Source organism: Mesocricetus auratus, unplaced genomic scaffold (genome assembly GCF_017639785.1).
Source record: "Mesocricetus auratus isolate SY011 unplaced genomic scaffold, BCM_Maur_2.0 Super-Scaffold_100676, whole genome shotgun sequence".
In the NCBI taxonomy this organism is placed as follows: domain Eukaryota; kingdom Metazoa; phylum Chordata; class Mammalia; order Rodentia; family Cricetidae; genus Mesocricetus; species Mesocricetus auratus.
In genome coordinates, this window is record NW_024429266.1 from 24,494,141 (window position 1) to 24,521,815 (window position 27,675).

The following is a 27,675-nucleotide window of genomic DNA, read 5'->3' on the forward strand; positions in this document are numbered from 1 at the left end:
CTCATCTGTCTAAGTGTTGGAGGAGAGGTGAGTGTGTGTGTGTGTGTGTGTGTGTGAGTGAGTGAGTGTATGTGTTCCTGATAAAAGGTAATTATCACTGTACTGAAGTAGAGTTAATTTTTTGAGATATGCTGCTGCAAAGAATACAGAAAACATTTAAATATTTTTCACCAATATAATGATATGTCTATTGACATACTTGTAGCAACTACTTGTTTTTTAATCAGTAACCTCTTTGTTTATTAAAGAGAAGAATGACAAGATCAACTTCATAGCAATGTCCATTTGTGTATCTCTCAGCCCCTTTACATCACAAACTGTGCCCATGCTCTGACACCATTCTGCTGACCTTGAGATGTCTCCTCGGCTGTAATGCTTGGAAATCAGTATCCCCTTGGCTTTGTTTTTCTGCAGCAAAGAAGCAGCATTTATTTAGCCTAGAGACTAACCTATTGTGGAAGTCTGTAAAAAGTAAGTGCTGAATGGATGGTTGATAACACCTGGAAGGACATCTAAAAGACCAGCAGGTATGGAAGCAATGCTCGCAGACCTACTGAGGGATGGAAGAAACAACCTGGGCCTTAGCTTAGCAGTGTTCACTAACTGTCAGGCCCCATGGCCTTCGCTGGTGGAGTCTAGTCCACTCCTAAAATGCGGAGACGCATCACTCCATCTGACCAAGAAGCTCAGAGAGATACACCCCAGGACAGCGTTATGCAAAGGAGCTCAAATCATAATGACTATGAATCTCAGTTCCTTAGCCTATTGTAGAAAAAGAACTAAAATTGGTAAGTATCTCCCGTTACTGTTTGGTTTTTAATTAGCCCCAGAGGTCACTGAAAAACTACTTCCACTTGATATTTTTGTTTGACTATGCAGGATGTGACACTAGCCAGAATGTTCTAAAACCATGCACCTGAGCCAGTCCAAATGATAAGTGCCCCCATACCACCCTGAAATGTCTTCTGCCATCTTTCCAGAGGCATCTGAAATGTAAGGGTGAAGAGGGATATGGAGATATTTGTGAAATGATGGATCTTTTGCATAATGAGTCCAGAAGTCGTAAGATACACAGAGGTCCAAAAAGTACTACCCCAAGAGATAACAATAGAACTTGCCATTGTGTAGACACTAATCAAGTTTCATGCCTTCATCTGCACTGTCTCTTTTCATTCTGAGAGCAGCCTCCACTGGAAGCAGGGTAACCTGCTTTTGAGTGATGAGGAAATAGAGTCTTGACAGGGGTGGGTGACAGACCCAAGATTCCACTGCTCTTGAGTGTAGGCTAGCTTCACTCCTGGGCCTGTCTCATTGGAGATCCCCAGACAGACAAGATTTCCTCCTACTCCTGCTATTCTTTCATATCTTACATTGTAAAAATGAACTGGCAGGAACAATCCCAAGGAACATTCTGGTATTTTCCAGAACTTGGGGGGTAACTACTGCTCATAAGTCTATGTTATCAGAGAACAAGATTCGTCCAACATAGGTTGAAAGAAGTGCTGCTGTGCTGTAGAACAGTAAGAGCACGCCTGGTGTTGTAGATGAAAATGAAGGAAGAGCCTATGGGTCTGAGCTGTGGCTCCATGGATAAAGAAAGCTGCTGTGCAAGACTGGGATTCTGAGTTTGAGCCCCAGGACCCACATAAAGATAGGAGAGAATGGACTCCATCAGATTGTTCTTTGATCTTTACATGTGTGCTGGCCATGCACACACACGCACACACACACACACACACACACACACACACACACAAAACACACCAATAATGAATAAGTAAATTTTAATTAAGCAAACAATGAAATGGAGCCTAGCTACCAGAGTTGATAAGCATGACTGAGAAAAGACAAGAGCGAGTTTTAGACAAGGAGAGCAGTGGGTGGTATGTGGAACCTTAGACATAGCAGTATCCCACATGCTAAGAAAAATCAGAAAGAAAAAAGAACCGGCCAACACTGGGTGTGAGGAAACTTACCACTCCAATGATGTACGGTCCTTGGTCTCAGAGATTAATATGAACAAGAAGATGTGTCCAAATAAGAAGCACACATCATCATGTGTCTCTGGCATACCATGCTGTGCTGTGCAGGTGGATAAAGAATACAGGGACAGGCTCCTCTGTGTAGGCTGGGAAGCTGCTACACCATCCCAGAAAACACAGTGTCCTTCAGAGAAACGGGTCCTGGGATAGGCCTCGTGGGCCAGGCCACCTCTGGGGAACACCCTCTGCACTAGAATATGGATTGAAAGAGCCCACCACAGCCTGCGGGTGAATCCCAGGCATAATCTAGACAGTTTTCTGACCCCAGAAACACAGATGAACTCCAAAATAGGTAAAGCAAAAAATATAGTTAGATTCCATGCCAACAAACCCAAAAGGAAATAGACTGCAAGAAGAAAACACTTGTTGAAAGGAACAAAATTTGCATCCAATTCAAACTGGACATTGTTCAGTAATCAAGGAGTGAAACAAGAAAGCTGTTTTGCTTTAAAGCAACCTCTAACTAAGTGTAATGCGGCACAGTAGCCTACACTGGATTCTTGAATAAATAAAGATATTAGAGAAAGTCTCACGAAATCAAATAAAGCCTACAATTGGCAGTGTCCTAGCAGGGTTGCCGTCTTCATTCTGCGGTTATATAAAATGTCGGCATGCAAGGAAACTGGAAATGTATAGGAACATCTGTTTCACTTTCAACTATACTGTAAATTGAAATTTTTAATTCAAACTTAAGCTTTCAAAACTGCTGTACAAGATATATTGAGTAATCTTTCATTTGAAAAGAAAACAGGAGGAAATTGAGAAATGCAACCTTGACTGGCTAGGGGCCATAGCCGTCCACTGTCAGGTGTCAGGAGGCGGGATCCGGGAACTCCTGCCCCCATTTCCAGGTGAAACAACTAATAAAATTTTGAGTATGCCAGTAGAATATGATACCCTAGTCAAGCAGTAACAATAACAATGTTCTATGCATACCACGTGTAGAAAATCACACCCCTTTAATGACAGCATAGTATTTTTGCAGATAGAGCAAAGCATCTTTTCTATGGACTATTAGAAAGACTGGGGAGAAATTAAGAAAGGTTCCCATGTTTCCTAGACCTGTGAGAGGGTTTCTATGAACTTACAAAGTTATCATGTGTAGGGGAGCAGTCTCACAGTGTGTGATTACTAAAAGTAAAGCCAGGACCAAGGTTTAAGGTTGGACATGGATGAGACAGATGCTGGGGCTCAATATGTGCCATCTGACGATCTATGTCAGAAGATAAGGTGGAGAGTTCTGGTGACATTATGGGATACACTACGAATACGAATTCTCCACGTCCAGTTTCCCAGAAGACAGCTCCTTCTGGTGCCAGTGGTAAGGATACCTTTTGTATGCTAACAAGATAACCAGTAGCTGGGGGACCCTGCATAGCAGCTGTAGGACTGAGTCTGATTGCTGGAGACACAAACACAAGATTAGATGGGTGGTCTATTCAGTCAGACCTCCACCCTCAAGCAGGGCAGAGGAGCTGAAGGTTGAGTTGATCATGAATGTCTAATGATAAAAATTGTGCCTGTGTAATAAAGCTGTATTAAAAACCCAAAGGATGGGGTCAAGGAAGCTCTCTGAGAGCTGCATGTGTGGAGGTATATGGAAGCTAGTTCATTTAAGGGGATTATAGCTGCTCTCATCCCCTTTGCGTGCACTTTGCCCTGCATAGCTCTCTTTCTGCCATTGGCACCCTTTGAAATTCCTTTGTAAGAAACAGCAGATCATAAATGAGACATTTGCCTGAATTCTATCATGTACTCTAACAAGTTAATTGAGCTTCAGGAGGCTGTCCTGGGAACTCCAATTTATAGTCAGTTAGTCAGAAACACGCAGATGACAATCTTCAGCTTGTGACTGGCATCTAAAGTGGGGAGGCAGCCGTATGAGACCTCACCTTCAATCTGGGAAATATAATATTACCTCCAGGCAGACAGTGTCAGGATTGAATTGAGTGAGAGTTGGGGGAAAAGCTCCCACACATCTGGAGTCAGTGTCGTATTTAAAGAAGAGTGAGCAGGAAATACACATCTCCAGCTCCCTCTGGCCCAGATGTTTAAACAGAAGTTTAAGGAATGTGGGTATGTGAGTCACATAACCTCCAAGATGCCTACCAATGGCAAGATCCTCTTGTTCCCTACTGAAGGAAAGGAGCTCAGACCTGAAGACCTCGTAGGATATCTCCCCTGGAGACATTAGGAAGAAGCTAGAGCACCTGCACCATCCAGTAAGACCAAAGAAAATGGTCTGTCTATGACTTTGAAATTGCATCTACCTGCTAGATAGGCTGCTTAAGGGCTATTGGCAAAGCAGAGACCAGGACAAAAAAAGACTGGGCCACATCAGAACAGAGCACCCAGCTGTGTGTGGTGAGTCACACCAGCAATCCCAGCACCTGATAAACTGAGGAAGAAAGATTGCTAGCTCAAAGTTAGCCTGGGCTACATGGTGAGACCCTATCTTGAAAGATCAGAAAGCCATGGGAGAAGGCTCAGTCAGTAAATCATTGTCATGGAAGCATGAGGACCAGAGTTCAATCCCCAGAGCCTATGTAAAGGCCAGGAATGGCACTGAACAACTGTAATCCCAGTGCTAAGGTAAGAGGCTTGCTAGCAAGCCAGTCTGGCTGAATTGGCAAGCTCCAAGTTCAGAAAGAGGTGCTGTTTCAAAAAGCAAGGTAGAAATTATGGAAGATGCCCAACAATCAACCAACCCCTGGGCTCTAATCAAACACACACACACACACACACACACACACACACACAGGGAAAAAAAACACTGCAGAAATCATCATGGATTCTTAGTGCTGAAAGGGACAGCAGGAGTCTCCCTGAACCACCCTCCTTCTCAAACACTGGCAACACTAAGCAGATCTGTTTCTTAAGGACTTGTTCAGTGACTGATCCTCCATCCTGTCATCTTAATCGTTTTGTGTGTGCATATATGTGTGCATGTGGGTGTGGGTGTTGTCTAAGTGTATACACGTGTGCCTGCTTGTGTGTGTACATATATGTGTATATGAGTGTGGTTGCTTGTGTGTGTGCATATATGTGTACATGTGGGTGCCTGTTTGTGTGTGTACACATGTAAAGGTCAGAGGTCAGTCTCAAGTGTCATTCTCAAGGGTCACTCATCTTGTTTTCTGAAGCATGGCCTGGACTAGATTGCCTTGCCATTCAGCCCCAGGAATCCATCTTTGTCTCTCCGGTGCTGTGACTACAAACTTGAGTCAACACAGCTCGCTTTTTTACATGGCTTGGGAATCAATCTCGGGTCCTCAGGCTTGCACAACAAGCAGTTTACTGACTGAGCAGTCCCTATAGGTCACGTTAATGTTTTCTCAATGACCTTGGTGAAGACAAAAAAGGTAAGAGGCACAAATCAGGCAGGACGTGCCCATGTGGCAGCTAGAATTCTCTATGTTGAGAAGAGTTTTGGCATTACAACATGGGCAGAAAAGTTTAGGCTCCAAATTTGACTGTGGTTGTATGAAATGGGGTCTTTTAATGGAGGTACATGTAAGGCTACAGGTGAAGATGGAGTCAGTGGGATCCAAAAAAGATACACTTGAGTGAGGTAAGGTGTATAACATGCAGTTAGGGCAGAGCTTTTAGAATAATTTTATATGGTGAGCTTTAGGAGATCCTGACCAGAGGGAGAGAGAGAGAGAGAGAGAGAGAGAGAGAGAGAGAGAGAGAGAGAGAGAGAGAGAGAGAGAGAGAGAGAGAGAACAGCAAGCACACTAAGGGGAATAATTAACTTTAAAATGACAGCTAAGGAAACATCAACCAAGAAAATAAGACTAAGGAAGATACAAAAGTCATATCAAGGTTACAGATTTATTATTGAGGGTGAAATGACAGGACTGTGGCTTAACAGGGGGCACAGCTGTGTCCAGCAGTGCTGCAGACTGGACTGCCTTTATGAGGAATGAACTGATGACTTGTCTCTGCATGGAGGACTACTGGGAACATCTACAGTTTTTTTACATTGATCAATCAAACTCAAGGATTATCAGCAACTGCATGCTTCACTCTCTTTCTCTCTTCCTCCTGCTTCCCTTGTTTTATTTTGTGTGTGTGTGTGCATGTGTGTGGGTGTGTGTGTGTGTGTGTGTGGTGCAGTGTCTGTGCATGGGAGGTATCCATGTGACTTTGTGTGTGTGTGTGTGTGTGTGTGTGTGTGTGTGGTGCAGTGTCTGTGCATGGGAGGTATCCATGTGACTTTGTGTGTGCGTGTGTGTGTGTGTGTGTGTGTGTGTGTGTGTACGTGTGTGTGGTGCAGTGTCTGTGCATGGGAGGTATCCATGTGACTGTGTGTGTGTGCCCGTGTGTCTGTGTGTGTTTGTGTGCACGTGTGTGTGTGTCTGTGTGTGTTGCAGTGTCTGTGCATGGGGAGTATCCATGTGACTTTGCTCATTTGCACCACAGTTTCATTTTATTCCCAGCCTTTAATGCTTGAGGTGTATAGTAAGTGTGCATGTGGGGTCCAAGAGCATGCGGATGCCCAGGGTTGAGTCTAAGAATTATCCTTTATCATCCCTCTATCTTATGCATTGAGTCAGAGTTTTTAGTCAAACCCAGAGCTCATAATATGGTTACTAATGCTAGCCTGCTTCCTCTAGAGACTCTGACTCCATCTTCTGAGACTATAATTACAGGTGGGCCACTGCACCCACCCAACATTTACATAGGTGCTGGGGATACAAACCAAATCCCTTACACTTGTGTGGCAAACACTTTAAACCACATGGTAAAAATGAGTGACACTACCCATGGCATCTCACAGACTCTTGAGAGAAGACAAACCCTGCCCTGTGGAGCTACCACCCTGGAAACTTGACTCTCTGAAACATACTCTGTAAAATCTTTGCACTCTCTCTGTATCTCCTACCTTTTACTTCCCCTGAAGTCACGATGGGATGAAGGCTGCTGGGTGAGAAAGAAAAACAAAAAAAATGTTCTAGTTTCTTTGTGACATAAGTCACTGAACCTCAGGCAAATCCCAGCACTCGTCAGGTAGACAAGGAAGCAATGCTTGGAGAAATTCAGTGATTGCAGCAGCCTGCACAGCTGGTTCAATCCGCCATCTCCATAGATAATACAGTATTGCTACATATTATGGAAGCCTAGTTGGCAGGCATTCAAGCTGCATGAAGTGCAATTCCCCCACTCCGTAGGTTTGAGCTTATAAACTGCCTCAGCCAACGGGATATTATCAAACACGGTGCCAGCGGAGGCCAGAAGTGTGCTTTTGTAGTGGAACATGCTTCCCTACACTTTCATGATTGGCAGGAGATCATTCCTTTCAGCCACTGCTCCTCTAACCTGAATGCCAGAGCAAATCACGGAAGACCTGAACCTTATCTATGCCTGGAGCTTAACTCAATGGAGGTCAACAGACTCCAGCCTGAAGGGAACACCCAGATGCTTCTAAATGTACTGAGTGTGTGTTTTCGGTTGTATGCCATGGAAGTCAGGTAAGATTTGTTATGCACCATTATCATGGCAATAGCTCACTAATAAGAGCTTAAAAAGAAAGTTGTTGGGATGCACAGGACTGCCTTGCCAAGGAGCACCTGCCCAACAAGCAGCACTCACCTGAGTCTGAGGCTGCTGGGCTCACCAGGCTCAGCAGCTCCCGCTCCTTCTCATAGTCCCCTTTGCAGAGCAGCTGGCCCTCCTTCAGGACAAACTCATCCCCCTTCTGCAGCTGTCGCTCACAGACACAGCAGCAAAAGCAGCTCAGGTGGTACACGCTCTTCTGGGCGCGCATGACAAACTCGTTGGGGGCAATGGCTTCGAAGCAGCCCCCACATTTGACAGCAAACAGTCTACAAGTAGGAGAGAAAGAAAAGCAATGAGCATAAGGTTGGGTCTGGACCTAGGTTTCCCCTCCATCTAATGATAGCTGTAGGATGCATTCATTATAGCATTCATTTACTGTTTTTAAAAGGAAGAGTTGTTTTCTTTTTTAATAGTAGCACAATTGCAGGGGCAGAAGGAGTCCTTCCAAAACATTCTCTGTTTGTCCCTGAATTCCAGAGGATCTGACAGATACAGGCAGGTCAGATGACACACGGGAGGGGGGCAGACCTGATCCTCTCTCCACAAAGACAGATAGGAGCTGACACAAAGTATATTTAGGAACCTGACGCCAATTTGTTCTGCTAATACGTCCCACTTTGTCAGGAATGACGGAAACATAAACAACTGAAGAGTGTTTTCCTATAGACAAGCCATCTACAACACTGGCCTTTGCCTGTTCCTATGTCAATCAGGCATTCTCCTTTTCATTCATATATTTTCATTAACTCAGAATATCTACTGCATGCCCTGGGATACACTATCTACTGTGTGTCTTAACAGAGAACGGAGAAAAAGAAACCACATCCCAACTGTATCCACACATGGAGTCAAGTATCGAGTGTGTGTGTGTGACAGAGAGAGGGGCAGGGGAGAGACAGGCAGACAGACAGACAGACAGAGAGGCATTGCTGCAGACACAACAGTATACAAGACAAATCCATCGTATGGAGCTCGAATGCTTGTGGAAGAACATAAATAAGACTAGGAAGATGATTCAGTGGGGAAAGGTCCTTGTCATGCAAACCTGACAACCTGAATTCAAACCCCAATGCCCACTTAAAAGATGTAGGGAGAAACTGACATCATAAAGTTGACCTCTGACACCCACATGTGTGCTGCAGTGGCACTTTAAAAAGAACAATGCAGAGGTACCCTGTGACTACAAAATATTCCAACACAAAGTCATAGGATATATCAGAAATTACAATATTCAAACACTTCCCAACCATGAAATTGTACTCGCTAGGTTATAAGGCAATCCCCTCACACCGTGTGTTTGTCTTGGAATCTTCCTAAAGAAGGGAAGGGTTGGAAGGCAGAGGGAAGAGGAAGCTTGGGAAGAGTTCCCAATGAGGCACGGCACACAGATTGGCACAGGAGAGAGGAAAGACATTTAAGCTCTGAGTGGAGGAAGCCAATGCTTGAAAAAGAGAATGAGGTCACCTGCCATGAATCCCAGAACCACCCACAGACAGCCTTAGGACAGGAACTAGCGTGTCTCTCCCTCAGTCATCAGGAGACTCTGTGAAGCAGCTAACTTCCTATGCACCCTCTCTGCCCTTCAACCTCAGCACTGGAGTAAAGTTGAGGACCCACCCACATGGCTGCCGCTGCCCTCTCACCACTAATAGCCTCCACACCCAGGACTCCAAGGACCAGAAGCCCTTTCCTTCCCCCCTTCCTCCAGTTGCTCGCTAGCTGCGGTTTTCCTGACTGTTACTGGAGTCCCTCCAATATTTTCTTTCACACTGTCTCCCCTTGTTAGATGTCACGTGCTGTGCAGAAATCTACCTAGTTCATCCCTCGGCCTCCCAAGTCCCCAGTCTCTGTTTACCAACCTGAGCAAACTAATCAATGCTTTTCCAGGAGCCGGTCAAAGGCCTTTTGTCCCCAAGCCTCGCTTCTGTTCCCCATCCCCTGAAATGGACTGTTAAGCAGACTCAAGGCAAATGTTCCCAGGGAGTCAACAAACACTTAAGGAGCATAACAGCCGGTGGTAGCCTCTGTGCTTGTCTGCCTTCTAGCCTGTTAATCTTTTCCTCCTTTTGCTTTCCCCTTAAAAAATTTTCCCTTACTCCATAAATTTCCCCACATGTTAGAGAAGGGAGGGCCAGAGTGAGCTCAACCAAGACAGTCCACCATGTTGACTCAGGCGCGTTGCTGGAAGTGGCAGCAGTTGTACAGGCTCAAATCCCGAAGTCATCATGTTCCCCCAAGGACTGCAGGTCCAAAGAGGCAGGCCTGATTCCTTCCATTCTCCCTCCCTGGATCCTAACCAGGTCAACTCACCTTACTCCCTCATCTCTTGTAACCTTCAAGAGCAATTCAAGAAGACGGTCGTGCCACCTACCACCTGGGTGCCAGATGTGTACACAGCTGCACGGGTCCCACTGTGGACCCAGCTGCTGGCTGCACAGCCTCCCATAAGTTGTTTTCTCTAAGGCTCAGAGAAGCAGAGAAAAGGATTTGTTCAAAAGTCCAGGTCATAATTAAAACACAGCCTGTCTCTTCCCAGGGCTTGAGATGTGTCCCCCATGGTTACTTCCCCCCTGAATGCTAATGAGACCTCACTCTGGGTTCAGAGTCTGCCAGGCTGCTGTACCTGGGAAAGCTGGGCAATATTTCCAGAACTGTCAGATCACCTATGTAGACAACTCCAGTCTTTCTCAGCATCCTAAGTCAGCCCCACCCCCACCCCTGCCCCATCTTTCTGATGCCTTTGGGCTCATCCCTGATCTCTTCCCTGTATCACTCTCACTTGTAAAATGGAGATAGAGCATCTTCCTTGTAAAAAAGCATCCTGTACAACATGGTCCCAGGTAGTATAAGCCCTTCGTATTCCCCTCCCCTACAGATGACCCTCTGAGAGGACAGTGAGGAGGGATGGTGTAACAAATGAATCTGCCTTTGTCTTTAGGAAGCTACAGTGGTCAGGAGGCCTGAGCTGGCTAGATTTGTGTCAATGTGACACAAACATCCTATCGGAGAGAGGGGAAACCTCAATTGAGAAAATGCCTCCATAACATTGAGCCAAGGGCCAACCTATAGAGAATTTTCTTAATTAGTGATTGATGTGGGAGGGCCCAACCCACGGTGGGTGGTGCCATCCCTAGGCTGGTGGTCCTGGGTTCTATAACAAAGCAGGCTGAGCAAGCCCTGGGGAGCAAGTCAGTAAGCAGCTCCCCTCCATAGCCTCTGCATCAACTCCTGCCTCCAAGTTCCTGTTCTGTCTGAGTTCCTGTCCTGACTTCCTTCAATGATAAACAGCAATATGGAAATGTGAGCCAAATAAACCCATTCCTCTCCAACTCTTTTTTGTTTTGTTTTTTTTGGTATTTTTGTTGGGGTTTTTTGTTGTTGTTGTTTTGGTTTGGTTTGGTTTTTGTCATGGTGTTTCATCACAACAATAGAAGCCTTAACTAAGGCAAAGATCTAAAGCAGTGTTTCTCGACCTTTCTAATGCTGTGTCCCTTTAATACTTCTTCATGTTGTGGCAACCCCCAACCATAAAATCTTCTTCATTGTTGCTTCACAACTGTAATTTCACTACTGTTATAATCATAATGTAAATATCTGATATGCAGGATATCTGATATGCAGCCTCTGTGAAAGGTCATTCTAACCTCCAAAGGGGCCATGATCCAGAGGTTGAGAATCACTGCTCTATCTGAATGGCTACAATCGGATGTGGTTGGGACATGTACAGAGAAATAACAGAGAAGGACACAGACAATTGACTGAGGCCACTGGTCACTGAATCTTTCATCTCTTTCCTGCCTCACTATACCTATTGCTGTCTTTCCCCCATGCTTTTCCAGGCAGGGAAATACAGGGCTGTAACTTCCTTCCGTGCCCTGCTTACATCTTCTTGTACAGCTAAAAGCTACAAGAGGCCCAACTGCAAGTCTTGTTGAAAGTCTTCTCCGTAGGCTCGGCCATATCCTAACGACGTGACTTACTTCTCAGTGACTCTTGCAGCCTCCGTTTGCACAGGGGGCAAGCGCAAGCATGATGCCTACATCCTTCAGCAAGGAAGGATTAAATAAGATGTGTGCAGGGGGTGCTTTGTCACCTTTAATGCACAGGGAATTCTTAGCCATTTTTATTGGCCGTGCGTCTGCCTTTTACATACGTAGATATTTACTTCTTGCCCCAAAGGTGAGTTTTCATGCTTAAAAGCTTTCAGAGCCCCCATTCTAAGACAGCCCTTCTTCCAATGTGAGCTCTTCTACTGACTCCTAGATTTGACTTCATCTCTGTTCATGGTGTGTCAGGTGGAGCTTGTTTCTCAGGCCCACTGATGATGGCCCTATCATTCTCCAAGTTCATCCACACAGATCTTTATTTCTTGTTGCTGGCTTGGTCTCTGTATCCTGTGCTTGGAGCCACAGCAGAAAGCAAAGGGGGAAAAGAACTTATTAACCCAGGGAAAGAGTCCAGCTGACCTGATCCCAGGGTCTTATCTTTACCAATGGGTTGAAAGAAGTCGCACCAGTCCCTGGGCCTTGAGTTTCTTGTCTTTCATTTCGTAAAGGTAAGTTCTGCCCTAAACACCACATAATGCCCAAAACTTAGAGGCGGGGAAGGAATAGGAAAATAGGCCGCTATTCCTCACGTCCTCTCATTGCCCAATTCTCAGCCAGAGAAGCCTGTATCTAAATCCTAATCTCCAGACGGTGTTTCAACAGGGTACTGCTTGCCCATGGTAATCCTTCAAAACATCTTTTTAGAGAGTATCCTTTACATTTGTCACATACGTGCGAGCACACACACACACACACATGCACGCACGCACGCACGCATGCACACACACACACACGCACGCACGCACACACAGCTGTTAAATCAAAAACATATACCCTAGATAAGTAAATTCTAGACTGTATGTATTATACAATCTATTTATTTAAAAATACTAAGACTGTATTATTATATATCCTAGAAAAAATGTCTTCTGGAAAATAATATTTTACTTCTGAGCCACGTTTAAAATCCACTAAGCTACATAGTCTCTTAATTCATCCCCACTTCTGCCTTGTCTTGTAACTATGGAGACAAGAGCATCTCAAACACAGCTATAAAGGCTAGACACTGAAGCACTACTAAGAAGCAAGTCAGAAGCAACCAACGAAGAGTCAGAGAACGTCAGAAGTGTACCCTAGCCCTGCAAGAATCACAGTAATAAAGTGGTGGCCTGACAAGACGTTAGGCAACACTTGGATACAAGTGCCTGCTGTGTGCTCTTAGGAAAAGTCACTTCATACCCTAAACAGGACGTTTCCTGGTTAGAACCTGCGTCAGTCCCCCAAAATGATATGACTGAAAACAGAAAGAGCTTCTGGGGGACAGAGAAAGGGACGAACCATTACCAGATACCCACCCAGGGACAGGGACTGTGCCGGGGACAGGGACTGTGCCGCTTGATGACTTGTTACTTCACTGCATTTGAATAGAAGTATGAAGTAGTTTATGAATTAATAGAGAGCGTCATACTTCAGCAGACTTCATTCACGCTGTCTTGGCTCCACAGGAGAGAGTCTTAGGAATATAAAATACATAGGTCCATTCTCCACTTGGAGTCCACACATTTTCAAAGAGGTAACAGGAGTTATCAGATAAACTCAAGGCCAACTCCCTGCTATACCCATTACTAGTTCTATGACTTTGATCAAAATATAGGAGCCTTGCTTTACTCATCTGCAAAATGGGTATGATAAAAGGACCTACACACACACACACACACACACACATGCCTCACAGAGTCTGTCTGAATAAAAGTAACAAAATCAAAACTTCTTAGTTCATGATAACTCAATAAAACAATATTACCACGGTGATAATGATGTCCATAATGGATAAATAGGCTGAAAATGAAATATGAAACAAGATATTTTAAGAAGACAAAAATCCATGATGACAAAGCCTGGGAGAATGAGAAGAGAGCAGTCTGGGGAGGGCACTATTGAAACAAGGAGTTCAGGACTAACACTTGAACAAGGACTTTTTAAAATCCTGCTTTTGTGTGTGTGGGGCGCGAGGGTGACTGGGGGCTTTCATGCCAGGCATGGCAGTCTGGGGGAGCAAAGAGCACCGGCTGGGTCTGAGATCTTGTGCCTGCTGTGATAGGTTCAACCAGAGTGTCCACGCAGCCAGTCACCCAGGATCCACGGGGGTTCGGCTGAAATGTGCCCCTGACTTGGTTAGGGGATCTGCAAGTAGCTGGGGAAACTCTGCTTCTGGGTGTCTCTGCGGAGAAGGAGCTGGAGAGAGTGGAATTTAACCAATCACTGTCGTCTCAGAGCCTAGGTACCGCCCATGCTTCCCAGATTTCAGCCTTGGAGACCTGCACCACCCCCACCGCACCCAGCTCTCAGGACCTCAGCTTAGACTCTGACAGTATACAGCTTCTCTGCTTTTCTGGCTCTAGACGGCATGCCAGGGTGGCCACCTGGACTCTGTAACCACATAATCCAAGTCTCCTAACACTTCTCCTCCTACCTGCCTATCTCTGTATTGCTTGTTCTTTTCCTCCGGAGGCGCCTGAGTAGCCCACTCCCCCAACAGCTCCAGCAGGCACAGCTACGAGCAGCCTTCTTGTGCACATCAAAGCGAAACCAGGAGGGATCCTGCCAGTTCACTTCCTTTGCTAGTCTCAGTACATTTGCCCATGAGTCCTTCTGACGTCCTCCAATGCCCCCATCTCTGCCCTATCTTACACCGGCTATATTAGACGCCTCGCACCCATGCTGATGGCACAGCTTCTCGTGCACAGGAATAATAGAACATGGCAACCTTGTGCAAACCCACACGCTACTCCAGACCTGCGGGAACAGAGAGGAGCTCTCGTGACAGCACTCCAAGCAGCTCCTGACCAGAAGTATGTCAGGAAACGAGATCTTCATTAACCTTGATCTAGGGTCCTGAAGGCCTTAAAGGGAGAGACACAAACAAATGGAAGGATGGAGGACTAGATACATACAAAAGACATTAACTCCAGTTGAGCTTCCTGCAGTGTAAGAATAACAAATCAACTTAAGCCTTGGAAGCTTGTCTATGACATGACATACTGCCTTTCCATAGTGCTACTGTAGCTGAGTTGATCCAGTGTAAGAATCCTTTGGTTGAGGAAGAAGTCAGCTCAGAAAAGGAGAGAGGGTCTAGGGCGATTCTTTAGTAAGGCAGGAATCATCTCTGTTTCCACCCTCTCCACCAGGGGGCAGCATAGCAACATTCATTAAGTACCATGTGGCCTTGGTAACTGAGGTCATCCAGGCAGAGACAGGGGTTGGCCATAAGCCAAAACTGTCTGCTGGAAAATCTGCTGCTGGGAGCCTGGGAGACCATGTGGCTAAACTGGAGGAGAGATGGTGAAAGAAGAGCATTCAGAAGTATTGGGAACCAAAAGCATGGCTTGTGGCCTTAGAAGAAGTGACACAAGCAACCTTGTCAGCTGGCTCAAGGTCCCTGTCCTTGAGGCTGAGCCAACAACACCACAATAAGCAACGGAGCACGTGGTTCTGAGGCGGTGGGAAAGTCTGCAGAGACAATAGGAGTGGCAAGATCATCTATAGGAGACAGTCTTAAGACTCTGCAGTGGTGGAAACATGGAAAACAATAAGTGGCTGGCAGAGCCAATCAGAGTTCCTGCCTCCTGGTGGCTCCTGGGGGACAACACAGAGGACCATACAATGGGATGAGTGAATGGAGAAAGGACTGTTGGTGGTGATGTCTGCAACTCAGAAGCTCCACGAGGCTGGCCTTACTAAGAAATAGGAGTGTGGCTCTTTGCTCTCCAAGGGCAATGGGTAGATTTACCTTGAAAATGTAGACCATGTATGTCTTTCTTAATTTTGCAAAGATTGTGTTCCAGTCAGCCAGACATAATGGGGAGGGGATGGGGGAACACCAGAGATCTAAGATTAATACACATGTATGCAAAACTTGGACCTGTTTCTACAAATACGAGTAAGTTTAAGACTCTCTTGGATATCCAGCTTCTATTAAAAAAATGAGAACATGTTATGTCATATGAGAGCTTTTTGGAGATTTAATGAGATAATTCATGTGAAGGAGCTGACACATATTATCTGCTCTCCACAAGCAGTAGCTATTAGCTTCCTTTGTTGAAATCAATTTAACATATCTACCCATGTAAATATGTGTCTAAGATAATATACTTTGAGGTGGTCATTGGGCCAGAAATAGAACCTCATATATCATCTCAAGACTCTGTCATTATTGTAACAAATTAAATTAAACTTCAATAAGCCTTTCGTGTTATTGGAGAAGAGACCAACAAACAAATATTAAAAGCCCAGACCTTGAGAGGAAACGGGTGAAATTCATTTGGGATACTATGGCTATGATAGCCCATAGTAAATATTGATAGTAGCCAGGCATTGTCAAGCAGCACCTGCATTCACTGCCTAAGACCTAGCTAGCATATGTTCAGGAAGTCATCATTTTCGTGGCTAGCCCACCAGAGCCAACGGTTGCTATTTGGTTAATACTGAGATTATTTAGCAAACATTTGGAACAGACCTTTGCTCCATGTCACTTCAGTTCTCAGTTGACTGCTTCTTTTTGAGATCATTGACCTTTGTTTGGACCTGCACCAAGACACCCAATGCCCCCACCCTGCTCTCCTAACTAGCCCCCTCCCCTGAGAAATCACTCATCCTCTTTCCTCATGAAGGGAAAGAATCTGAGATCCAGAAGGAATAGTGTGCTTGACCACAAGGAAAGCTAAGATTATTGAGAGGACCAACCAGAGCTTGTGGCTCAGCAGTCAGGAATGAAAGCTGCTACGAGGCAGGTTGGCTGGGGTAGAAATGTTTCCCTTGGGCTCCTAAAACGAACTGATGGTGTCTGGAAAGCTAGAGGAGCAGACAGAGGGTAGGACAGTGGACCTCTCTTTCCTTCCCTTCCCCTTTTCTTACTTGCCAAGGTTATCTATGAACTGGACTTTAGAGCAAATGACTGTGGTGACCGTGTGGGCTGCAATTACCCAAGCCAAGGTGGCAGGACTTACATTATAGACTTTCCATAGTGTCACACAGGCATACAAAAACAGCAAGAAACATAAAACAGACATACAGAAAGTTTTTTTTCTTCTTAGGGAATGAAGGTTTGGTTTCCTTTGAAAATGCCAGCTTTCCTTTCTCTTTATCCTCATTAGCCTCTCGGGCTGCTCTCAAGCACACCCACCAAACAACAGAGGGCGGAGGAAGAGGTATTTTTAGCGGACATTCTGGGCACAGATTCCCATTCTTCCACAAATTCTGGCTTAGCAACATGGCATGAGGCCAGTGAAATGTATATTCTTACAAAGAATATATGTTTTCTGGGAGTTAGCTCTCTCCTTCTCTCTCTCTCCGTGTGTGTGTGTGTGTGTGTGTGTGTGTGTGTGTGTGTGTGTGTGTGTGTGTGTAATAGGAAGGACAGGGTATTATTAATGATGCTTTGATGGGAAAGACTCTGGGATCCCAGAAGTGGGCAACACCGAACACTCCATGAGGCCTGCCTGCTTTGGCACTACCACTTTTCATTCACGATTTCTATTGTGCTGTACATCATAAAGAATAAAGAATAAAATAACATTGTCACAACTCAAGGGTTCCTCATGGAATAAGCTGATATCAACAGTACCACAAGGGAACTAGATATGCCCTGAAGACAAACAAGTGTGTTCCTAAGCCACTTGAGCGTCTCCTCAAGAGTCAACCCAGACTTCTAGGAGAAACACAAAATGAGAAAGACCCAGTAACAGTCTGAATGAAAATCTCTACCAAGGCATGAAAACCAAAGGCTGTTGCTGAGGGGCTTATCTTTTCCATGTAGAGAGTGAAAACAGCTCTGAGTTCTTTGAGTTTCCAGAAAGCCTTTAATGCACGGACCTCAAAGCAGGTGTAACCTTCTATAGCATCCCAGCTCTGTGTACAACTGAGGATGTAGCTTAGTGGTAGAGTGACTGGGTAGCACCTCTAAAATGAAAGGAAACAGAAACTGACTGAGCTGGAGGGCATGAGAGAGGCGTCTGATTTGGAGATCTCTTTTTGCTGTTCTCATCAGAGAGGGTGGTGGACAGAGGGCCCGTTCTTCCCCCCAGCCTCCCTCCTGGAAGGCGGTCCTTTCCAGGAACACTTGAGGTGTCTTGAAGGCTCTATAAGGGCAAATCTGACCCAGTACATGTGACACAGTCTTTGTTTCTTGATGTTTTTATTTTCACTCTTCTATTTTTAAACCTTCTTATTCCTCCATTATCTTGCACCTGTTCATTTAACTTTCCCCCTCCCATCAAAACTGAAAGATGCCATGTCTATTATGGCAGCTACCAAGAAAAAGACAGAAAAGACAAGTGTTCACAAAGAGGAGACTGGCACCCGTGTGCACTGTTGGTAGGTATGTGAAGTGGTATAGCCACTGCCAGATGAATTCTAGAAATTCCGGGGGTGTGGGGGGCGGGGAACCAAAGGAGAGAAGTACCACGTGATCCCAGAGTCTCCTTTTGGACCTAATACCCAGAGGAACTGGAAACAAGATGCAGAAGAGATGCTTGCATGCTCATGTTCACATCAGGGTTATTGGCAATAACCAAAGTGTGAAAGCAAATCAAGTATCTACCTGCAGGTGAATAGATAAACAAAAAGTGACCTAAATATACAACAGAATGTTGTCCAACTTTAAAAAGGGAAGGGAATTCTGACACATGCTACAATTTAATGAGGACTGTGTGTCAATTAAGTAAGTCAGACAGTGATAGTACGGCAATGTGAATTAACTTAATGGTACTGAAATGTACATACTAAGAACAAAGATGCTAAATTTGTCATAGTGACTCACAGAGACTAAACAAACAACCAGGAAGCCTGCATGGGACTGACCTAGACCCTGTGCATAGATGTTACAGATGTGTAGCTTGGTCTTCTTGTGGAACTCCTAACAATGGGAGCAGGGTCTGTCTCTAGTTCTTTTGCTGGCTTTTGGGACCCTACTCTTCATACTGGTTACTTGTACATTGAAGAGAAGTGCTTAGTCTTACTGCAATATGATATGTTTGGTTGATATCCATGGGAGTCCTGCCCTTTTCTGAATAGAAATGAAGGAGTGGATGGGGACATGGAGGGGGGGTCCTGGGAGGAGAGGAGGGAGGGTAAACTGCAGTTGGGATGTAAAATAATAATTCAAAGTCATTGTAAAATATGGAAAATTTCTAAATTGTACTGGGATATATATATATATCCTGAAATATACACATCTATTCATAGTCTACTCATTGTACCAACCATGTACTCCAGTTGAAAAACTCAGTGACAGCCTCTTTTACAACTTAAGAGTGTCTGTGTAATATGGTACATGGGGTTTATTGGGGGGAACTGAGGCAGGAGAGCACTCTAGAAAAGCTGTTGTTTTATGAGACAGACTCAGTTGATACACACATTTCACCCTTCACTGTTTCTCTTTCACCTGGTGGGAATTAAAACGCAATGTTGACGATCTAGACTCTAGAATCCAGAGGCAGAAGTGAGGACATGTTGTTGGGAAGTTGAGCCAACCTAGAACCTCCATCCTCATGATTTCTTTTTAGAGAGCAAAAATAGCAGTTCCCTTTGACCAGCCTGGAGTAGTAAGGATAGCTACAATTAGAGGAAGCCGTATGAAACCTGCTCCAAGCTCTTAGATGCTGGTTCACTATGGAGACTTTCCTTTCTGGTTGTTATCTTGTATGTTCAGCACTCCTTAGTCCCAACTCTTCTGCTTTGGCAGCATATTTTATCAAATCAAACTTACTCAAGTATATCATATAGTCTCCCTACTTCTGAAAATGTTTTATATATACTGTTTCCTTATTTCCCCCATTGTGGACAAAATATGCTTGCTTTGATTTATTTCTTCCACCACACAGTGCCTCGTTTACTTGATGGAATTTATTCAAAATAAAAGTTTAAATGACTTTTGTTTGTCACTTGCTCTTTATCTCCTCTAAGACTCATCCATTAGACACTTGTCCCCTCCTTCTAACAAAGTCGCTTTGAAAAGGTCACAAATGACCAACATATTGCTCAATTCCCTTCATGCTGCACTCAGGAGCAGAATCTAACTTCATCCATTACTGGACTTCCGGGATCCCTGACTCTCTGTTTCCACCCAACCTTGATGGCCAATCAAGCTTGGTCTCTTCTGCTAATTCCTCCACATCTCCCCAACAATGAGATGCTTAGCCTCATTTCCAGTCTACACTCACTCCCTTAATAATTTTATCCAGGCCGGGCGTTGGTGGCGCACGCCTTTAATCCCAGCACTCAGGAGGCAGAGGCAGGAGGATCTCTGTAAGTTTGAGACCAGCCTGGTCTACAGAGCGAGTTCCAGGACAGCCTCCAAAACAATACAGAGAAACCCTGTCTCAAAAACCAAAAATAAATAAATAAATAAAAATAATCTTATCCAGGGATAGTACTGTAAATAACATACAAATACTGAAGAATGCCAACATTCATGGTTCTATCCTATCTCATTCTTCTAAGACTAAACACCTTTTCTTAGAACATCTAGTTTAAATTATTTGTTTTAACTGTACTTATAAGTAGAGAACAGTATGATAATTTGGTGTACAATATGCAATTGACTAATGGTAGTCAGTGTTTCCAACTCATTTAACATTTAAAATATACATAATAATATTAACACTTGTGTTAATAAGGTACTGTATGATGTTTCATAATAACAAACTAAACCAAACCAAATGCACTAAATCAAATTCCTGATTCTTAAAATAATTTTATTTAATAGAAAGGGAGAGAAAGTATGAGCAAACAGGCATGGGCAGTTGTTAGAAGAGCGTATCAGATCCCCTGGAGATCCCCTGGAGCTGGAGTTCTAGATTCTCCATAAGGGTGCTGAGATCTGACCTCTAGTCCTCTGAAAGAGCAGCAAGCACCATTATCCACTGAGCCGTCTCTCTAGCCCCCTAGTTTTATTATTCTAACCCCACCTACCTCCCCATGGCTTAGCTCTGCTCCAACTATAGCCTTTTCTTCCTTCTTCCTAATGGTTGATATCACGTACATGGGGACCAGCGTCTCAGAACTATTCCCCACTCTTCCCACCTACACACTCACATCCAGTGAGACAATGAGCTGTCTGCCCCACGTTCAGAGTGGACTGTAGTCTGCCCCTTCTCCTCATGTCACTGCTGCCACTGCAGGCAAGGCTGCCACCATATCTTCACTGGGTGACCTCAACAGCCTCCTCAATGTGCCACCTGCTTCCTCTTGCCACCTGCCAAGTTGGTTTTCCAATATACAAGCCCGGATGATCCTACTAAGACCTAAATCAGATCATGTCACTCATCCACTTGGAGCTCACTCTCATTTTACACATGAGGAAATAAAGACCTATGAAAGTGCCAGGATTTGAATGAAGCCTGTTATATCACTGTCCAGGGTGGCTCTGAGAATTGAGATAGTCAAATGGTGGGATGATATTTTGTAAATCGAAAGTGCTATTTAACTATTATCATCTTCAATCCAAGCTCCCACTAGATAAAACAATAAAGGACCTTGAAGTATAGCAAATCCACAGTTGCCTCAAAGTCTCTCATCTTGAAGATCTTTAGGTTCTGAGTTAGAGTCATAAAACAACTATGAAGTTAAAGGCCTGTGTTCCAAATCAAAACAAAGGCCATAAGCCCCCTGGCTGGTTCTAGGAGAACTGCTGGCTGCTGCCATTGTTTGGTGTCTGGCAGGTCATCTGCACCCAGGAACAATGGCAGGGGCTGGTCCCCTCCAGGCAAAGCAGAGGCCAAGGACCTATCTTAGTGCCACCCCCAGAAGGCCTGTAGACATTGTCCCTCTGGGTCAGGAAGAAGGCTTTCTCTCACACACAACACAAATGCCACTCCACTCCTCTGTGAAGAAGTTGAAGCTACTGCAGTGGCCTCCACCTCAAGTCTATCCATAAGAGTCATGCTGGGAACTTTAGTCACGATTACTGTTACAGAAATATCTACCCTGTAGACTTTAGTCACAGTGGAGGCCCTCTTATAGGTCTGTTCCTTTCCACCCTAAGGAAAAGTCTTCCCTCCACAAACTGCAGTCATGAGAGGGATAGAGAGGAAAGGGACAGCAGACCCATACACCTGTACCACGCAGAGAACTGCTTTCACATTTGGGCCAAATGATAATGGACACATTGGAGGAAATCATGAATTTTGTTGCAGCCTTCACACAGAGTTGTAGGATTCTTATCCGGTAGGTACTGAAAAGAAAGTTGCTACAATACTTGCCTGGGGTGTGCAATACTGTGGGCTCAGTCCCCAGCACAATGAAAGTCAAGGAGAAATTGGGTAATCTAAATTAGAGACCATTTGAGGAAAGGGTGCTATTCCTATTAATAACAATTGTTTACTGAACACTCACTGTTCTGGCTGGTCATATTGAAACACCAATTATTGTCTTAGAATATAAGTGAACAAACCAATTGAAACAAAATCCTGAAATAAAAACGTCATATGCATGAAATGGGCATGTAAAGGAGTAAAGGAAACCGGAAGCCCCAGGATGAGGACTCCAAATATTCATCAAAGAGTTGATATCTGAGCAAAGATCTGGAGGAACTAACAAGGAGTAAGTCTTACCAATAGCAACATTTGTATCTAACTCCAAAGCGTTCCATCATTCCAAAGAAAACCCATTGTCCTTAAGCACTCTGACCCCCTTTCTTTTCCTAACATCATCCACCTCTATTCTATATTCAGCCTCTATTGGCATACCTGTTGTGGATAGATCTTAAATATAATCACGCATCATATTGACTGTGTCTAGCTTCTTTGGTGCAATGTGACCAACGTCCACCTCCTATCCCTGCTGTCACACATTCTCTGCAAAGATGGACTACATCCCCTTGAACTATAAGTCCAAATAAGCCCCGCATCCCTTAAGCTGTTTCTTGCCAGGTCACAGACACAGGAAAAGTAACTAACACATACCCGAATAACCAGAGCTTTTGAAATTCACAGCCAGTGGAGGATTCCCACAAAGTGAGTGTTCTCCAAGGAAAGGATGACACCTTAAGAGTTCATGTGCCTCGCTTACAAGGCTGAGCAACAGTTGGACATGCCAAATGGAGGCGCTTGAGTGAGCAATGGTTGAGGTTAAACCCTCCAAGGATTTTTAAGCGCAGGGGAGGCGGGGCAAGACAAATCGGCTCTACTGATGCCCATTCCATGCAGGGGAGCACCAGGAGATAACACAGGAAATCTGTGCTTCCTGCCAGATGTGAGGCTGTGCTGAGTAAGATGGAGGGAGGCCTTGAATTGCTAAGCTGTCTCCAACTTCTGTTTCACAGGAGAAGGGGAGTCTTGACACATTTTCTAGCAAAGGGATAAAATGAAAAAAAATACTGTTAAAAGGGGATGCTTAGAAGAGCGCCAAGAAGTATGGGCCACTGGAGCCCCTGCCCACCCTCCATGCAGCCCAGCCCCTCCTCCCTGCAGCTCATTCTGCCTCCCTGAAGGGTAGAATAGTCACCGCAACCAGAAGGGTTCTCAACAGCCTCTTCCTACCCTTCCCTCAGAGCCTCGACTGTGATCCTCCTCCCAGTGAACTCTGTTCTCCCTCCCAGGGACGAATCATGATTCCTCTGCAACAAGCATACCTCTCTCTTTCTGCTTCATCAGTGTCTAGCTCTGGCCTGGGACCATGGCCACATGGTCTTGTGAAGGCCAAAGAGCTATGAGGGAAAGTCTACTGGGGGTATTGAGATGGACTATCTTCCGTGAGTAAGAGACAGGTCCCACCCTTGCCTTCTCCCTTTGGGCCCTGTCAGCTAAGGATAAGGAGCCATCCCAGAGCCACTAGAGGCAAAAGCCAATACCCTGAGGATGGAAGATAGAAACTGGAAGGGGGTCTCCATTCCTGTTGATGTAAAGCTGCCAAGTCAACATGGTTAATGTGAACTGTCAGATTCCAGGCTTAGCAAGAATAATTCCCCTGTATATTTAAGCCCCAACTCATCTATTCTGTTGCTTTCAATTCAGTGACCCCTAGCTCATCCCATTGACCTGAGCTTTGGCCACAGAGGTAACCTGTGACTCCTGGTGCTCTGGTCTATCAAACCATGTGACTGAGTCCTGCAGGACAATCCCCAAGCAAAATCACAGTGTCTTAAAGAGCTAGGAGCCAGGCAGCAGCCAAGACTTAGAAGCAAGTGTCTCTAAGGCCAGAGGCCACTGGCCTCTATTTTAAAAAAGCAGCCAACCATGCTTTAACTATGCTACTGTTCAGGTAGAACTATATGGCCACCCCCCCAAAGGGAGCCCTCTGGGCTGGCTGAGTCATCTGTGACTCTTCAGCTCACCAAGAGTCTCCGTGCTCCCGAATGAATGGAAAGATTCTTCCCACTAGCTAGATCTAGGCCTTGACAGGCAGGGTGCATTCCTTGCCAGATCCGGACTGCCTATCATGCTTTATAGACACAAAAACAAAGTCCACCATATGTTAAAGTTAATTGCAAACAGTTGTTGCTGAAGAGAGCTCCATTTTTCAAGAGCCGCAGAGATCTGGTTACACCAGAGGTTGAAGCATCAACCACCCTCATTCACTCATTGAAAGGACCAGGGCCAAGGGAAGGGTGCAACTGAGTGGTGGAAGGGACCCCCCCACACTCGTTGCTTCTTCCGCTCCCCTCTCTTCCTGTCTGTCTCTATCCCTATTGGATACAAATAAGTACACACCCACAGGAGTCAGCTGGCTGATTTCCATTGTCCGGTGAAGGTCGGGAGAAGAGGTACAGAGAAACTCAACAGCCAGGCTGCTTCACAGGCAGTCTGCACTGGGTCTAGAGCCACATTATTGATGATGTGGTTTAGGAAGAAGCAGTGAGGGTAAACCTGGGGCTGTCAGGCCCTGAGCTCAGAACACAGCTAGGGAATGTCTCCAAATAGCCCGGGCAGCTGGGAGGAAGGCTATGCTTACATCTCCTGTGTCCCTTTGTGGACCAACGACAGGCCCATCTGTCCAGGGGTAGTATTTTGGTGTCTGATTTTGTACCAGCCAGCTGGAGACATGAGCTGGGAGGAGCCTCGGAAGTAAAGGGCCTAGTTCAGAAAAAAGGTTATCTCCAGGTGATTTTTATTGATTGCTTATCTGAGTTCAAATATGTGTTGGGTATGTGGCTGACAGGACTCTCCGAGTAAGGCACAATCTTGGGGAAAGGGTGTGTGAAGCCAGTATGGCTGCTGGTTGACCTAGTATGTCCAACACATGTGTGAAGCCTTCAGAGGGGAGCTTGCTTGGCCATCATCAAAGGGCCCAACCCCACCCAAAGGGTCCCTGAAAACAGCAGGCCCAGTGACATTCAGTCTTCACTGGCCCATTTAGCTAGTCAATGAGAGATGCACTCTCACCTTGGACTCTTGGGGGAGGGTCTAGGCCTTGCCCTGGATGAAATGACAGACTATGGACACCCCATGGAGGGCCTCACCCTCCCTGGGAAATGATGGGGTATTGGGGGGTTGGTGGGAGGGCATGGGAGGAGGGGAGGAAAAGGGAGAGAAACCTGGGATTGACATGTGAAGCAACCTTGTTTCTAATTTAGATTTAAAAATAAAAAGTTAAAAAAAGAAAAACAATACTCAGCATTATTAGTCATCCACTACAAATGATAAAATTCTCAATGGAAACTTCATAAGCACCAACTATGTTGATTTTAGTTTGTGAAATGGAAAATAAGTGTTTCTGTCTTCAACTTCACACCTAGAAATCTCCACTCTCCCCCTTACATGCTGGATAATTGCTGGTTTGTGCTTTTCTTTTTTATTTTTTTCGTGAATGGAAGCCAGGTTTTTCTACTTTGAGATAGGACAATTCTGTTACTATTGGGTGAGAAGTTTTAAATATTAAATAGTTTGTTTTGTGGTTAAAAAAAGAATATGCAGCCAACTCAAATAGGGAAAACTATCTGTCATTAAAGTCAAATCAACAGTCAGGGGTTGCTGCCTGTCCAATGAATCTCATCTCACCTTCTTTTCTTTCTGCTGTACCTTCAACTCTGAGCCTCATGAGAGCTCTCGTTTTGTCTCTTTTGCTAGGAGTATTGTCACTCATACACACGTTCCAGCACCTACATTACTTATAATAGGCAATTACTGATAAACACTCATTGCATTGTTACCTCATTCTACCGGCGCCATAAACATGTACAGTCCCCAACAAAGAGAAATCTAACTTTTACCTGGAAACTCAGAGCATACAGATGAAAAGACCCAAGTGACCATATAAAAGTTAGTAAAAGGAGCCAGGGAGATGGCTCAGTGGTTAAAGATCTTGTAGAGCCAGAGGGAAGACAGTTCAGGAACCACCCACAATTATATGAACACACATAAACACGTGGATGCACACCACACCTACACATATACATAAAAAGGAAGGAATAAATGTGAGTTCAAGTTGGGGATACAGGAGGACACTCTGTGGAGTGCCAACCATGAACTGGGCGTCAGTAGGAAAGCATTTGAAAAAAGGAGTATGGAAGACCCATTATCATTGCTCTGCTTGCTGAACCATTTTGAGCCCAAGATGCTTCTTCAAGCACTAAACTGAAGCATATACCCCACAAAGCCCCCAGTGAGTCAGACATAATTGTCCCCACATTACATACAGGAAAGTTGGCTACACAAAGGAAAGTAACCATATAATTGCCTCATAGTCTAGTATAATATCTGCCCTAGGCTGTGGGGCAGTGCATTTCTGCCTGGGGTCTCGGAATGACTTCTTCTCTGGGTCTAATTTTGTCCTCCATTGGGTTTGTCTCCATTCCTACTCTCAGCCCCACCCCACCCCACACACACATAGCCACCCTTCCATCTTCGTGGTCTAGGGTTATTTTCTACATCTACACTGGTTTACGCCACAGATTTACGAGTCCCAGTTTGTATTTGTCACCCTCATGAGGTGAGGTTGTTCTGAAAGAACAACTTCCCATTTGGTATCCTTAGAGCATAGCGCAGTGAGCAGGTACTCAATCAACAGTGGCCAAGTAGATTAAGCTGAACTAATTTGTAGAGAAGGACTGAGCAGAGGAGCCAGGGTTGCTTGCAGTTTCTCTAGGAACTGAGGAATGGCCAAACTGCCCTTAGCTAACCCACCTTCTCCACGCTGGCCTCCAGCGGTGAGCATTTACTGCAGAAATCAGAAGTGGCAGTGGGACTGATGGATGGCCACCACCCTCATAAAGAGCTGTGGGATGTGTCTCCAGCCACAGCCTCAGGGCTGCTGGTCCCTTGGAACTTTATGGCATCGTTGCCATGGTGGTCACGGATGTAATGCACCATGGAGGCAAAAAAATGAAATTCCCCTAGAGGTGAGACACTGACAGGACCCCATTCACAAGCAACAATGAGTTATTTGACCTCTCTGAGCCTCAGTTTCCCCTTCTGTAAGATGGAGATAATGATCCTCATTAAATGGCAGCTGGAAAAATCAAATATAAATATAGATGGATAGATGACAGATAGGTGGATGGATGCATGCATGGACTGTAGAGTGAGCACAGTGACTAACACAGTAGGGTTTAATAATCCAAAAATATTCTTATTTTCTTACCTGTGTGGGAGAAACACAGGCTCTAGCATGATTTCATTTTCTCCAGATTGAGGATTTGGGGGTCTTGTTTTGGTTTTTAACACAAATATTGGATTAGTAGGCACTCTGGGGTAATGGAAGGAGCCCTGTGCCTCTAAAATATGAGGTTTCACACTGATCAAACACGATCAGATTTCTATCTGAAACTGCTGTTAAAGAGCCACACAACCCAACTTTCCCCAGCTTCTTCCAGGCAAAGAATTTACTTCTGGGTCCCTCTTTGCACTGGTTTGACTTTGTTGGTTAATACACTAGAGGTAGTTACTTATTAGCAAGTGTGAATAACACCCCCAATAAGCAGCCCTCTGTCTGGGCTTTGTAAGAGAGCCCAGAGCTTACTGTTATGTGTGAGTAACACCCCAATAAAAACACCAAAGAATGTTACCCTAAATCTGACTAAAGAGTGGCAA

The 27,675-nt window shown here is 45.0% G+C and overlaps 1 protein-coding gene across 2 annotated transcripts in view; it reads right to left on the reverse strand.

Annotated features, from left to right (window-relative positions):
* Lmx1a (LIM homeobox transcription factor 1 alpha) overlaps nt 1-27,675 on the reverse strand; it is a 134,374-nt gene that overhangs the window by 33,393 nt on the left and 73,306 nt on the right. For both annotated transcript variants that reach the window (XM_040736980.1, NM_001281678.1), the window contains 1 exon segment: nt 7,638-7,870. In XM_040736980.1, coding sequence (XP_040592914.1) covers nt 7,638-7,870 — 233 coding nt within the window.